The following is a 14855-nucleotide window of genomic DNA, read 5'->3' on the forward strand; positions in this document are numbered from 1 at the left end:
CATATTTGTGAACACATGCAATTCCAAAATTATAATTTTCTGATTAGTAATTCTGTAAAAGTTTTTAAAATTTAAATGTGAATTAGTAAAATCAAAATTCCAGTTTCTCAGTCACATTAGCCCCACCTGATTACCACATTTGGCCAATGACTAACCATGTCAAATAACACAGAACATGCCATCACTACATTTAAGTCTGTTACCAAAACAAGAAGTGCCTGACTGACCCATGTTACAGAAAAGATTATCCAGAATAAAAAATCAAGACATCAAGAGTACACAAGTAAAAAGCAGATTATTCAGATAAGTGATGGAGTTGAACAAGATGGTTAAGAATCTGGAACACAGATATAGGTCTGTTCGGAGGCCGCTTCCTGCGTGTTTTTCTCCGACCTGGGCAGTGCTAGTGTGATTGTTCCTAGGGACCCCATGGCCGAGGGGGACGTAGGGATCGACCAGAGGCAGAATGAGGAAACTGAAGCAATGGCAGCCATTTATGGCGAGGAGTGGTGTGTCATTGACGATTCTGCCAAAATATTTTGTATTAGAATCAGCGATAACATAGATGATCCCAAATGGACAGTTTGCTTGCAGGTGAATTTACCGAGTGAGTACCCAGGTACAGCACCGCCCGTTTATCAGCTGAATGCTCCTTGGCTGAAAGGGCAAGAACGTGCAGACTTGTCAAACAGCCTTGAGGAAATATATATGCAGAATATTGGTGAAAGTATTCTTTACCTGTGGGTGGAGAAAATAAGAGATGTTCTGATACAGAAGGCCCAGACGGCAGAGCCAGGCCCAGATGTAAAGAAAAAAACTGAAGAGAAAAATGTTCGATGTGAAAATAACCTCATTGTACAGTATCAGCGAGAAAATGCAGTTCAAACATTAAACTTGAACATCAGTGAACATGTACCAGAAATAGAAGAATTGCCTCCAGTTGATCATGGCGTTCCTATTACAGACCGAAGGAGCACTTTTCAGGCACATGTGGCCCCCGTAGTCTGTCCTCAGCAGGTGAAAATGGTTCTTGCCAAGTTGTATGAAAATAAGAAAATAGCCAGTGCCACCCACAATATCTATGCCTATAGGATATACTGTGAGGACAAGCAGACCTTCTTACAGGACTGTGAGGATGATGGAGAAACAGCTGCTGGGGGCCGTCTTCTTCATCTCATGGAGATTTTGAATGTAAAGAATGTCATGGTGGTGGTATCCCGTTGGTATGGAGGAATTCTGCTAGGACCTGATCGTTTCAAACACATCAACAACTGTGCCAGGAATATACTGGTAGAGAAGAACTTCACAAGTTCAGCTGAGGAGTCCTCTAAGAGTTTGGGAAAGAAGAAAGTAAAGAAAGACAAGAAGAGGAGTGAGCATTAATACTTGAAACTGTATAAAATGTTAGTTTTCGAGTCATATGTACACATTCCACAGTGGTTAATGAACACGCAAAGCTGACACACATGATAGCTCGAGTCAGCCACCATCATGGACACCAGCATACTACGTTTCCTTCTTTGGTTCTATCATTTGCCGGAAATAGAGAATTTAGGATCTATTCCCATGTGTGTCAGGCTTGTGCAGAAGAACTGACACAAGCTTAATTACCACTTCCTATAACTCGGAGGTGTACCTGAGCTGACTGTCCACTTCAGTGTCAGGTGCCTTCGTTTGGTGGGGAGACGTGTCTTCAGATGACCATTAATGCCTGGTTTCTTGTGGTAGAAATCGCCATACTGTTGCGTAAACATGCTTTAGTGCTCCCTGTAGCTTATTAGAGTGGGAGCTCCTTGATGACTGACATCTTGGAGAGTCTTTTCCTTGTGATTTCACAAGCTTGTCATGTTTCATTTTGTAGCGTTTATCATGGAGTAATAGATTAAGTAAAAATCCAGAAGTATTCATTTGTGATTATGTGCCAAGTGTTTATCATGAGTGACAGATGAAGTGACATCCAGAAGTATTCACCTGTGATTATGTGCCAAGTGTTATTCCTCAGTATTGTTGCAAATTGGTCGCAACAGTTTGTAAAATTTTAAATAGTGATTTTTTTTTTTTAGTTTCTGCCTTTTGTTATAATTCCTGTAGTGGAACATAGTGAGCCAAGTCTCTGGGGCTCTTCCATTCTGCAAGTGTGTTGATGAAATATTACAGTGTTGCTGGACAACCTGGAAGCGCCTTCTGTGTGCTCTTCCCTGTGCTGTGCCCGACATAGGGACGCTGAGAGAATAAGGTAGAGGTGGCAGAATGCCACTGATGTGGGCTGAGAACTGGACTAGTTTGATGCACACTTGCTCGACTCTTTTAGTTCTGTGGTTTTTGCTGAGAGGTGGAGGGACAGATCTTTTCATTAGAAAAAGAAGTTTTTGTCTACAAATTCTTGGCAAATCTCCCTTTTGAAAAGTGTTTTATTTCTTTAATTTTTTTTCACTTGCATGTTACGTGTAAGGAAAAAGACTGGGAGTTTTCCTTTGAGATGTAGGTAAGTTGTGCGCTGTTATCTTTCAGGCAGGATGCCAACAATTACTAAGTTGATCAAGTGATTACAGGCTGTTTGACTTCACTCCCAAGGACGGGATAAGAAGTTAGGAAGCAGCTTTGGGATGTTACTGGAACGTGGAGCACTTCAGGTTGGGCAGATGTTTTTCTTTACCCTTCAACCTTGAAAGATCCACACCCTCACTTGGTATTTTAAATAGGAATCCAGGACCCAGCTCTACACTAGAGTGGGTTCTGAGACAGAAGTCTTATTTTCAACATTATTTAATGTTGTAAGTTATCGAGAATTATAGGATGACCTATATGTGTGTATTTGGAGCACTTAACCTCTGTTTCCATGAAATGCTGAGTATATCCTATGTATTAACTTACGGAAGTTAAACATTATTTGCTAAAGATAATTTCACAGTCTTGACATTTCAGACATGTGAAAAGCGGTAAAAGCACTAAGATTTATGCTGCAGGCGGAAGGAGTAATTTTTCCAGCATTCTGGTTTTAAGTTTATTCCCTGGTGTTTTGTCTAAAATGTATTAGTGTTTACAGAAGACAAAACATTTTTTTATATCTCTGACCTCATTTTCCTTCACTTAAAAAATGTTGTTTTCTTAATTTTATAAGATTACTAACTGTTTTGTGGGTTGGGCTCCTTAGCCTTCTTCTCTTCAGATGGGAGGAGATATCCCAAATTCCCAAATTCCTCAGTTCTAATACCAGAAAATACATAGTTAACACTTACCATCAATACAAAATAATGATAACATATTTTTCTCTATTAAAATAGAGAAAAATCATTTGTAGAGAATTTTCTAGTTTTCCAAATAATACCTTTCTGTAGCCAGGCATCTGCTGTGGTGTTCTCTGTATTATTTTAGTTAACATGGTCTTCCCGTTATATAGGCAGCATCTACTTTGATGGGCATAGATAGCATTAGCTGCATAAGGAGGTGTCTGTGTGCCTCGATACAGGCTGCTGGGAGGAAATTAGTTAAAACCAATCACAGAACAGATGAAGCAGATACTGTGTGCAGGGCAGGTTCAGTGTATTGGGAAAGCTTTAACCACATCCAGTTCACTAAAGAGATAACCATAAATGGTCTATTCAGTTCTTATTTTTTTCTTATGCATGATTTTGTATATATGGTTATTTTTCTTTCCATAAAAATGGTATTAAAGTATATATACTGTTTTTTATCCTGTACATTTCATATCGAAGTATATTGTTAACATTTTCCCATATCAATAAATATTCTTCTATGGCTTAAAAAAAAGAATCTGGAACACAACAGGACAATTAAGTATGATTCATTAAAAATACATTTATTTGCTAATTATTTCCACATACAAATCTGTATGAGACCGTGTGCAGTGTGCAGGAGACTTTGGAGGCCAGAACATAATGTCAGGTACCCTAGAGCTGGGATTGCAGCCACTGTGAGCTGTGGATGTGGCAAGAGCGGCAGGACCTCTGCAAGAGGGGTGCGCACCCTTCACCCCTGGGCCGTCTCTCCAGCCCCTCAATCTGATTCCTATATCACATTCTAGATTCCAGAAAATTGAAGAGGGGATTATGAATCGAAAGTAAGTTATAATAAAACACCTAACAACGACTATTGAAGGAAATATGGGGGAAATATTTAAAGTGTTCATGAGACAAGAAAGCATCTGTAATATGTTAACCCATGGGGAGGGGGAATCCAAAGAAAACAATAGATACAGTTTTTAGTAGGCAATATATAAAATGTAAATTTCAGAGTATCAAAAATCATGAATAAAAAAGAACGGCAACTCAGTAAAATGTGTTTCAGAATGCTGTAGGCAAAATGATTAACATGGTATTGTTATAATTTATTATGAAAAGTATATGTTTACAAGCATTTAAAAAATAATAGTGTTACCAAAGAAATAGGTACATTAGTACTCAGGATATGCTGTAGATATGAAAACTTTCTCTCCAGAATTCTCAAAATATATACATAAAGAAGCTTGTGTTTCAGGGCATATTTTAAGAGAATTTAGGAGGTTGAGGCTGTAGCTCTGCTGGCAGAGTGCTTGCCTAACTCAGACAGAGCAGGCCCAGATCTGTGTTCCCGCCACCCAGGAGGAAGGTCAAGCCACCCTTGGCCACGCAGGGAGCTCAAGGTCAGCCTGGTTGTATTAAAAAAATAAAAAAACAAAAAACTTATGGAAACCCATTACTTTGTAAGCTTCAATTTTTTTGTTTTGTTATCTATCTATCTATCTATCTATCTATCATCTGTCTATTTATTTGAGTTCTGGAGATGTTTTATTTAGAAAAAGACCCATAATTTGAAGATTTTTAAGATTTTAAAAATGGTGCCCTAAATAGATACAAGGTAATCCTGAATACCCAAAGTATTTACACAGGGCCTACAAAATAAATGGAAAAATTAATTGTCCACTGATTCATCTTATCCTCTCTTTCCTCGTCTTCTGCCGTGTGTCTTGCTACCTCTGATAAACCCCTTTCTTTTTTGATTTCAGATCTGCTCTTGGCTCTGGTGTTACTCACTGTGTTCCTATTGGTTTTTCCTCTGCTGGTCTAACAGAGGCATCTTCAGTGGGTTCATGAGGAACAATCTATCTTCCTTAGCTTATGAACATTTTTTTCCCTAAGATAGAGTTTCTCTATGTAACTCTGGCTGTCCTCAAACAGTATATGTACACCAGGCTGGCCTCAAGCTTTCAGAGACTCACCTGCCTCTGTCCCCCAAGTGCTGGGGTTAAGGCAGGAATCACCTTGCCCAGTATTGTTGATGAGGACCTTAGATCAGCACTCTGCCGCTGTGATGGGCCTTGGCCATGCTGACACATGTTTAGAGACTGGTAATGAGATTTGGCCCTCCAAATCTCCCCTGAAAAATCTTTGTGAGATTTAAGACAAAATGAGGCCTCATTTCCAGTGTAGCCACACCTTCTGTAATCTGGAAACTCTAAAGCCATATCCTGTTATCCGAAATGGTGAGAGTAAGCCTGATGCTATGGTTCCTAAGGATCTGAACTGAGAGCCTTTTAACAAAGCGCAGTGTGGCAATTCATCAAAAGCAGGGTGAAAAGACGAATGGGGGCAAGGATTTCTAAGTTTCTGGTCATCTTTAGTTGAGCCAGGGTATGCATATTAATGTTTTGAAATAAAAAATTTTTGGCAGGTGGCCCATGAGATAAATTTGAAAGCCACATACAGAGATCCTGTTTTTCTCAGTGTCAAATAAATGCATCAATGATCAATACATCATGTATCAATAGATCTCTGATCATCAGATCAATGCACTAGTAGATGAGTCAGTTTGATAAAGAGATACATTTATTGCAGTTTTAATTTCACAAGCCTTGTACAGCTCAAGTATGTTATCTTTAGGCTTCATCTTAGTGTCTGCGTCAGAGAGAGGCGCTGGCACTCTCCAGTCATGCCCCGCCTGTCTTGATCTGCTATTTATTCCTCTGGAGGAGAAGATGAGGATCCATTCCTTCCTTTCCCCATGCCACTCTTGGTCAGAGCCCCCATGATGTAGTCTGTCTCCTTTCTCTACCATTTCTGCCACAGCCACCTGCTTAGCTGGCTGCTCAGTATCTTCTTGGCTTCTTTTCCTGAACATCTATGCCCTTGTGCCACTGTTTGGTCACTGCCATCTTGCTTCTATAAGCCAATTAAAAAAAAAAAAAGACCGACTATAGAGTCCATTCTGCATGGATAGATAATGTATCCCCTGCCTCCGAATGTATGAGCTATTAATAAAACTCTCAGGGTCAGGTATGGGGTAGCTCCCTATGTGCTATTGGTTAGAGAGGCCCCAGAGACATCCAAAGAGTCATCAATAGTTTCAGTGATGAAAACAGAAGGTTACAATACCAGCCTGTTGACAAGTTATGCTCGCTCGTGCAGTAGTGGCATAGGTGTCATGTGGGACCAACTAACCACTTTCTGATCGAATTTGAGGTCTGCTCTATAGGAACAAATTCATGTCTGATGTAATCCTGGTCAAAACCTGTGGTTCCAGAAGTTAGAGGCCCTGGGAAGGTTAGTGTGTGTGTGAGGGGGAAACCCCACCCCTCTTCTTCTGCTAAAAGGATATGTTACCAACCTACCTTCTAAATATCATATAAATATTTGTGTTTATACCCATAACTCAGTGCTGCTTTCTTCTCCTCCTCCTTCTTGTTTATCAAGTGTCTTTTAATATAATATTATTTATAGTGTTAACAAACCAAGTAGTTACATTGGTTAATGAATAGAAAAACTGCCTTGGCCTGTTGATAGGGCAGAACTTAGGTAGGCAGGGAAGACAGAACTGAATGCTGGGAGAAAGAAAGGTGGAGTCAGAGAGACACCATGGATCTGCCACTGGAGACAGATGTGCTGAAACTTTGCTGGCAGGCTATGACCTCATGGTGATACACAGATTAATAGAAATGGGTTAAATTAAGATGTAAGAGTTAGCCAATAAGTAGTTAGAGCTAATGGGCCAAACAGTGATTTAATGAATACAGTTCCTGTGTGATTATTTCTGGGCTAAGCATCCGGGTGGCAGGGACAAACAAGCGTTTCCACTACAACACATATTGTTCTTACTGAGATGTAAATTTGCAGGGGACATAAGAAAGGAGAAGCTAGGCATGGTAGCACATGTCTTTAATCCCAGCACTGGGAAGAATTGGTGGTGTATATGTTGAAGATACTTAGTATACATGTAAGAAATTGTTCAAGAGTAAATGAAACATATTTAAAAATAAATAAAAATAATGGATGTCAGTGTGTCAGTTAATGTTTCTATGGCTGTGCTAAACATCATGACCAAAGGCAACTTAGAGAAGAAAGGGTTTGCTTCACCTAACAACTCACGCTCCGTCACTGAGGAAAGTCAGGGCAGGAACTCAAGCGGGAACTTGGAGGCGGGAAGCAAAGTGGAGGCCATGGAGGAGTGCTCTTTCTGGTTTGTTCCTCTTGGCCTGCTCAGTTCGTTTTCTGAAATACTCTAGGACCACCTACCTAATAGTAGCATCACCCACACTGGGCTGGGCCCTCCCCATCTCCCATGTCAATCATCAATCAAGAAAACACACATTATGTTTCAAACATCATTATCTATTAGATAGCAACTCAAATAATGGATTTCCCTGTTGTTGGAGATGAAACTCTGGGTTTCGTGCATGAAAGGACCTGAGCTGTGCTCTGTGCATTTTCAAAGTCTCCTCGTCTTTACGGTACAATGCATGTCTAAGTCCTACACAGTGTTCCTAATGATCTTTGAAATGGTACGCTGTGGTCACTGGCATTTTCCTTCGACATGATTTACCGCAAGGCTATCCTGCCCACTGCATCAGGAAGGCAGGGACTGTGCCCATCTAGGTCACCACCATAGCTCTATCCCTGCTGCGTTGCCTGGTACACCCCAGGGCTCAGTTATGAATACCTGAGTAACTGAGAAAATGCCTACTGCTGTTTCAAAAATATTTTGTCATGTTTTCTACCCTGTTTGACATGACAAAGATTTGATTTTTATTGAGAAATTACAAATAGAGCCTTTAGACTCCCTCAAGATTAAACACTAAAATCCTCCAAACAATTCTTTTGTTCTTAGGGACTGCATGAACTCAAAGGCCATTTATAATGCCTGTTAATGCTCTAGGAAGTTAGCCAAGAACTTTCCCATCACTGGGAGTTCTGAAACCTTCAGGACTTTTCTCCTGGTGTGTTTAAGAGCTCACGTTCACTCTGAGCAAGGAGTACGCTGGCTCGTGTTGACACGGTTGTCTTCCCCACCTCCCCTTAAGAAACACTGCAGCTTCTTTTCAGGGTCACAGACGATTCCAGCTGCCTTTGAGGTGTTGCAGGAGACAGCCCTCCGGCTCTAATCAGAGACAATCCGCAGCACACAGTACAGTTTCCCAGCAGGATAAAAGCTGGTTTCTATAAGGTAATATCTCTCTCTCTTGAGAAAGAGCAGTCTGTAACACTGGTACTGTCAAATTTCCAGGTCATCCTTGCTTGCTGGGAGAAAGAATCCTTATGATGAGAGCTCACTCCCTGGAGAGAGAGGAGGCAACAATTGCCCTCTGAACTGACCTTTGCCTCAGAAAGATAGCTACAATGAGCCCCAGGGAGGCCCAGAACTGTGGGCAGAGGAGTTGTGGGTGAACACAGAAGGAAGATCGCTTAAGTGGGATGACTCGCACAGACCTCTGTGACTCTCTCGCAAGCAGACCGATGTCCTCGGTGTTGGCCAGGCTCGGGTCATTTTCATGTTGAAGTTGCTCTGAGGATTAATAGGGCTGTGTATGGACTCTGCAGATGAAAACAGAATCCTTTAATGGCATTTTCAAGGGTAAAGGAGGGAAACCTGATTACTCTGCAGAGGAACAGAGAGAAATCCCAACCGCTCTCCATGTACTTCAGCAGAGGTCTGTTACGCCCCATACGTAATAACTACCTCCTGTCTCTAGAGCAACGGTTCTCAACCTTCCTAATGCCTCTTTACTACAGCTAGTTCCTCAAGTTGTGGTGACCCCGGAACATTATTAAAATTATTTCCAATGCTCCTTTATAACTGCAATTTTGCTGCTGCTATGAATGGTAATGTAAATATCTGATATGCAGGATATCTGTTACGTGACCCTGTGAAAGGGTGTTTGACTCACAAAGAGGTGGTGACCTACAGGTTGAGAACGGTTGGTATAGAGGAAAGCCTGTGTGGTGGTCAGCCTTCGCCTCTGCTTGCCCTCTCCTCACTAAAATCCTCTGCTTAAACCGGGTGGTGGTGGCGCAAGCTTTTAATCCAGCACTCGGGAGACAGAGGCAGGCGGATCTCTGTGGGTTTGAGGCCAGCCTGGTCTACACAGTGAGTTCCAGGACAGCTAGGGCTGTTACACAGAGAAACCCTGTCTGAAAACCCCCCAAAAAATCCAAGAAGAGAGGGAGAGAGAGACAGAGACAGAGAGAGAGAGAGAGAGAGAGAGAGAGAGACAGAGAGACAGAGAGACAGAGAGAGAGACAGCCTTTTCTTGTACACAAACCCCACTCCCTAAAGTACACATATGCTTATCATAGCGTTTCTGATTTTACCCTACCTCAGAGCACATGCCAAGGAAACGTTTTTGTGACCTTTGAAGCTTGTCTACGGAGACAAATCAGTCGCTGGATGGAGAATTGCAGCCTATTGCCCCACTCAGGTCAAGCTTTATGCTGTCACTATTTGGTCATATTTACTAAATGTCTTACTTGCTCTATTATCTGTTTTTCCACATGTCCGCCATTTTTGAGTTTTAATTGCTTTTATTTACCAAATGTCTTACTCATTATATTATCTAGGTTTTCAGATGTGTTCTCCTTTGCACCAGGAAGAGAGTCCAGTCTACTAGCATTACTGCACGGGTGGAGCCCAGAGGGACGTCACCACCAACGCTTTGAAAAACCCCTGCCATCATTTACTTGACAAGAATTAAACTTCTCGTTCTATTGAATAATTTCAGTTATTCAACAACTCCCAAGGCTCTATCGGTGTCCTTCCTATTATATTCTAAAAACAAACAAGCGAAGAAATAAACCCATGGAAGCATCTGTGATTTAAGAAACTTGTATTGCTGCTTAGATTAAGAACAACAACCCATAGACATAAATAAACCATGCCAATACTCCCATGGGAGGAAAGATTAACAATGACAGGTATTTCCCAAACTGTGTCAACAGTACGTAGAAAGAACATGACATACTGCATAGTATTTGGGGTGTTTATATTGGATGCTTTACCTTCTATTCCTGTAAATGGTAGACGGGGGTGGGGGTGGCTTTTCTGTTCTCTTGTAACAGAATCTAGGCAGCTGTAAAATAACCTCATATTGGGAGACAAATCGTGCTCGAAAGAGCATAGCCACGAGGAGAAGGCCCACAACAGCGGATGATATGCAGGATTATTCTCTGCCCCAAACAGTGGTTGGAGGCAAATGTGTTCTGCTTTCTCTGAAGATTTCACTTTGCTGTGTGTAGCCTTCACTGGGCCAAGTGCGTTCCCCTCTGAATTCTAGTCATGGCATTTGTATACTGCCTCTACTGCCTCAGTCAGCACAGGCTGCTGTAACCAGAACATAGATGCTCCACGGCTTAAAAAACACACATCCATTTCTCACAGTTTTGGAGGCAGGAAGCCACCAGCCAATATGCCAATAATAAGGGGTTCTGTAGAGGACTTGTGCCATAGCTTAAATTGTCATGTTGATATAGGCTAGAGCAGAGTCTCATGGAGAGATTGTCCAGTCGGATTTGCCTGTGGGCGTGTCTGTGGGGGAATTGTCTTATTCTATTCGTTGATGCAAAAGTGGGCGGCCCTATCCCCTGGGTTTTCCTCCTGGATGAACAGGAGGTGAGGTGTATGCATTAATTTATTATGCTCACTCTTGGCTGAGCGGCTTTCTATCTACAGAGCTTTGAGTTGAAGAGAATCCAAAGCTTTCTGTGGCGTGTGTGCTGAATATGGACTGTAGGGAGAATGGGTGCCATCGGGACCCACCTGGGTCCTGGAAGGAGGACAAGGCTGGGAAATAGCTAAAAACAGTGGACATGATGAGATGGGGAAGAATTCCGGAGAAAGTTTGAACTCAGGGAATGACAAAACCATTAAGAATGTCCCTAGAAGTTGGATATAGTTGTTGACACCTATAATCCTAGTACTTAAGAGACAGAGACAAGAAAATTATGGCTTTAAGACCAGCCTGGGCTATAAAATGAGTCTAACCCAGCCAAAGCTATGTAACAAAACACTGTCTCAAACAAATAAACAAAACCGAACACGAGTGACTGCGGATAGAGCATGTGTGTGGAGCACCAGGCAGGCTTCAGGTCCAGCCCCATACAAGGGAGGGAAAGGCTATGCCTGTCTTTTTTCATCAACGCTAACGAGGATCTGGCACCCCGGCACCACGCTCCATCTGCAGCTATGCAGCCATCCGAAATCTCGTGCTTCGCTTTCCCACGTCCGCTGCCAGCGGACCTCTTTGTGGTCTTAGGTCCATCCTGCTCTCCTCTCGTGCCTTCCACCACACCACTTCCTTTGGTTTTTCCCACTCCCCTTCTGCAAATTGCTTCATTCATTCATGATATGTAACACAAAGGGGCCTGTTCGTTGGGGTTTCTGCCCTGCCCAGTTCCCCACAGCTGGCAAGCCCCAAAGAAAATTACACAGAGTCTACATTAGGTTATAAACTGGCCCATTAGCTCAGTCTTCTTATTAGCTCTTATAACTTATATCAACCCATTATTCTTATTTATGTTAGCCACATGGCTCAGTACCTTTCTCAGCTGGGCAGATTACACCTTGCTTCTTGGTGGTCTGGGCAGGAGTGGGAGGAATGGGCTTCCTCCTTCCTAGCATTCTCCTGTTCTCATCGCCCTGCCTCTACCTCCTGTCTGGTTGGCCCACCTATACTTCCTGCCTGGCCAATAAGCGTTTATTTAAAATATGATTGACAGAATACAGACAATTCTCCCGCACCAGTGATAGAAGACTGAATCTTTTCAGAGACTGTTTTCAGGGTTGTGTCCATGGGCCCTGTCCCCTCTTACAGGGTCTTCATTTGAGTGACGCCCATAAACACAGATGATGCTTCCTTGTCTTCCAGGCTTCAACCTCTGACCATACCGCCTACCAACTCCATGCTCCTCTTGGAACTCCTGTAGAAGTCTAGGATAAACAGAATCCATTTATTCCAGAATAAACTCTCGTTTGTCTGGTCTCTCCCATGTAAGGCCTCCTCTTGTCTTTCCCTTCGGTTTCAGCTAGTTCCCATCCAGTTTTCCCTAGATAAAAGCAGCAATACCGACCTGGATTTCCAGCTCAGCTACCCCCTCTCCTTCCCCATGTACTAACTGCTGCTCTGACCCTTTCGCTAACAGCCCTAGTCTCGCCAGCACTTCCTCAGGGACTCGTTTGGAAATACATATGCGGCTATTATTTTGGGTCATCACGAAGGCTGTGGGGCAGTATGAGGATTAAGCAGCTGGAGTCCAGGGAAGTGTGGTGCTCTGTGGTGTCTATGGCTCCACCCAGCCCACCAGCTGCCAAGTGTCCTATAGACACTGACGTAGCACAATCAAGCACTGCACATTGCTTTGCTTCTGATTTTTTTTTTTTTTAATTTCTTGGGCTGGAGAGATGGCTTTAGCAGTTGCGAGCACTAGCTGCTCTTCCAGAGGACCTGAGTTTCCTAGCACCCACATCTGGCAGCTCACAACCGCCTGTGGCTTTAGCTCCCGAGGATCTCAGTCTTTCTTCTGGTCTCTGTCAGCGTCCACATTCTGCAGTACGCACCCACACAGAGACACAAACACATAATAAAAAACAAAGCAAGTCTTCCACATCTTTATTTCTTATAATTAGGGCCTTAGGTTGATTTTTTTGAAAGTTGAACTATGATATCTCTGAATTTCATTTCAGCACAATTGAGACGACACAAACTATCCTTTACAGTGAGTGCTCCTCAGACAGTGAGGCAGCACTGGTGGTTTCAATCAGCGTTTCCATTGCTGGAATGAAACCCTGTATCCAAAAGCAAGTTGGGGAGGTCAGTTGGCGGGGTACAAACTCAGAGCAGGAACCTGGAGGCGGGGGCTGATGCAGAGGCCATGTGTAGCGAGCTGCGTGGAATCACAACTGATGGAGATGTATAATCAACTCCTATGGCTACCTATGCTATGATCACGCAATGATTATCAGCTGCCTGCATATGCGTGAACCTATGGGCAGTGCCCACCTGGCAATCCGGGATTGGCAGCCCATGCCTACTTAAGGGCTGGGAGAGGTTTGCCTTGGGGGAGAGAGAGAGAAAGAGAAAGAGAGAGAGAGGAAAGAGAGAAGAGAGAGGAGAGAGAAAGGAGGAGAGAGAGGGGAAGGAGAGAGAGAAAGTGAATAAAGTCCTGGAATTAACTGCAGTAAGAAGAGCTCCGGTGGTCGCGTCATTCCTTGCGGGACGAGGTGGAGCATGACAGCCATGAAGGGAAAAATTCTCACTGGGTTGCTCCCCATGGCTTGCTCAGTTTGCTTCTATCCAGAACCCAGAACCACCAGCCCAGGACTGACACTGCCCCAGTGATTTGAACCCTCCCACATCAATCATTTATTAAGAAGCTATAAGCTTGCCTGCAGCCTGGTCTTATGGGGGCATTTTCTCAATTGGGGGTCCCTCCTCTCAGATTACTCTAGCTTCTGTCAAGTTGCTGGAAAATTAGAGAACACACTACTGTACACTACAATCCAGAGAGTGTGGAAATGCTCATTACCTTTACCACACTCTAGAATACACTGTGGCGGCACAACGCACGGTGTGCGTATATCCCACAAATATAGACTGGAAAAGTGTTGAGGGGAGCGGGCTGTGTTCCTGTTGCCGGGCTCCTGTCCGCCTGGCTAGCTTAGCCCCCGAAATAACAACACACAAACTGTATTCATTTAAACACTGCTTGGCCCATTATATCTAGCCTCTTCTTGGCTAACTCTCATATCTTGCTTAACCCATATTTAGTAATCTGTGTAGCACCAGTCTTACCGGGAAAGATTCAGCATGTCTGACCTGGAGAGGAGAGGCATGGCGTCTGCCTAACTTCCCTTCTTCCCAGCATTCTGTTCTGTTTACTCCACCCACCTATGTTCTACCTTATCAGGCCAAGAAATTTCTTTATTAATTAACCAGTGAAATCAACAGATTGATATATGACACTCCCACATCAGAAAAGGAAACCACACTGTACTTTTCAGATACGCTGCAGAAATGCTTATCGGAAGAGGAGGTGGCCAGCTGGTACATTGCACGCTAGTGTGACCCACAGGCACAGGTTTGCCTAGGATTGTCAGTTACATTCAAATTTCACATCGTCTTAGTCAAGGTTTAGTGCTTTGAATAGACAGTATGATCACAGAAACTCTTATAAACGAAAACATCTAACTGGGGCTGGCTTACAGTTCAGAGGTTTAGTCCATTATTGTCATGATGGGACATGGTGGTGTGCAGGCAGACCTGGTGCTGGAGAGGTAGCATAGCGTTCTACATCTGGATCAGCAGGCAGCAGGAAGAGAGAGTGAGCCACTGGGCCTGACGTGAACACCTGAAGTCTCAAAGCCCACCCCAGTAACGCGCTGCCTTCAATAAAGCCACACCTACTCCAACAAGGCCACCTGTGCCAGCGGTGCCCCTCCCTATGAGCCTATGAGAACTATTTTCATTCAAACCACCACACAGATGAGCAACAAATTGTATTTTAATATGTGCCTCATACAATAGTTGAGATATACTAAACCCTACCCACTTTTTACTTGACATTCCAGTTTTATAAGGTGTCTTGCTTGCCTGC

General features: G+C 43.2%; 1 protein-coding gene across 1 annotated transcript; it reads left to right on the forward strand.

Annotated features, from left to right (window-relative positions):
* Positions 1-429: 429 nt before the first annotated feature.
* LOC121434841 (protein IMPACT-like) lies at positions 430-1873 on the forward strand. The gene has a single exon (XM_041633801.1). The coding sequence runs from the start codon at positions 430-432 to the stop codon at positions 1381-1383; it is 954 nt and encodes a 317-aa protein (XP_041489735.1). The 3' UTR covers positions 1384-1873.
* The last annotated feature ends 12982 nt before the right edge of the window (positions 1874-14855 follow it).

This window comes from Microtus oregoni, unplaced genomic scaffold (assembly GCF_018167655.1).
Source record: "Microtus oregoni isolate MIOR12 unplaced genomic scaffold, Mior012 000045F_ref0000178, whole genome shotgun sequence".
NCBI lineage: Eukaryota > Metazoa > Chordata > Mammalia > Rodentia > Cricetidae > Microtus > Microtus oregoni.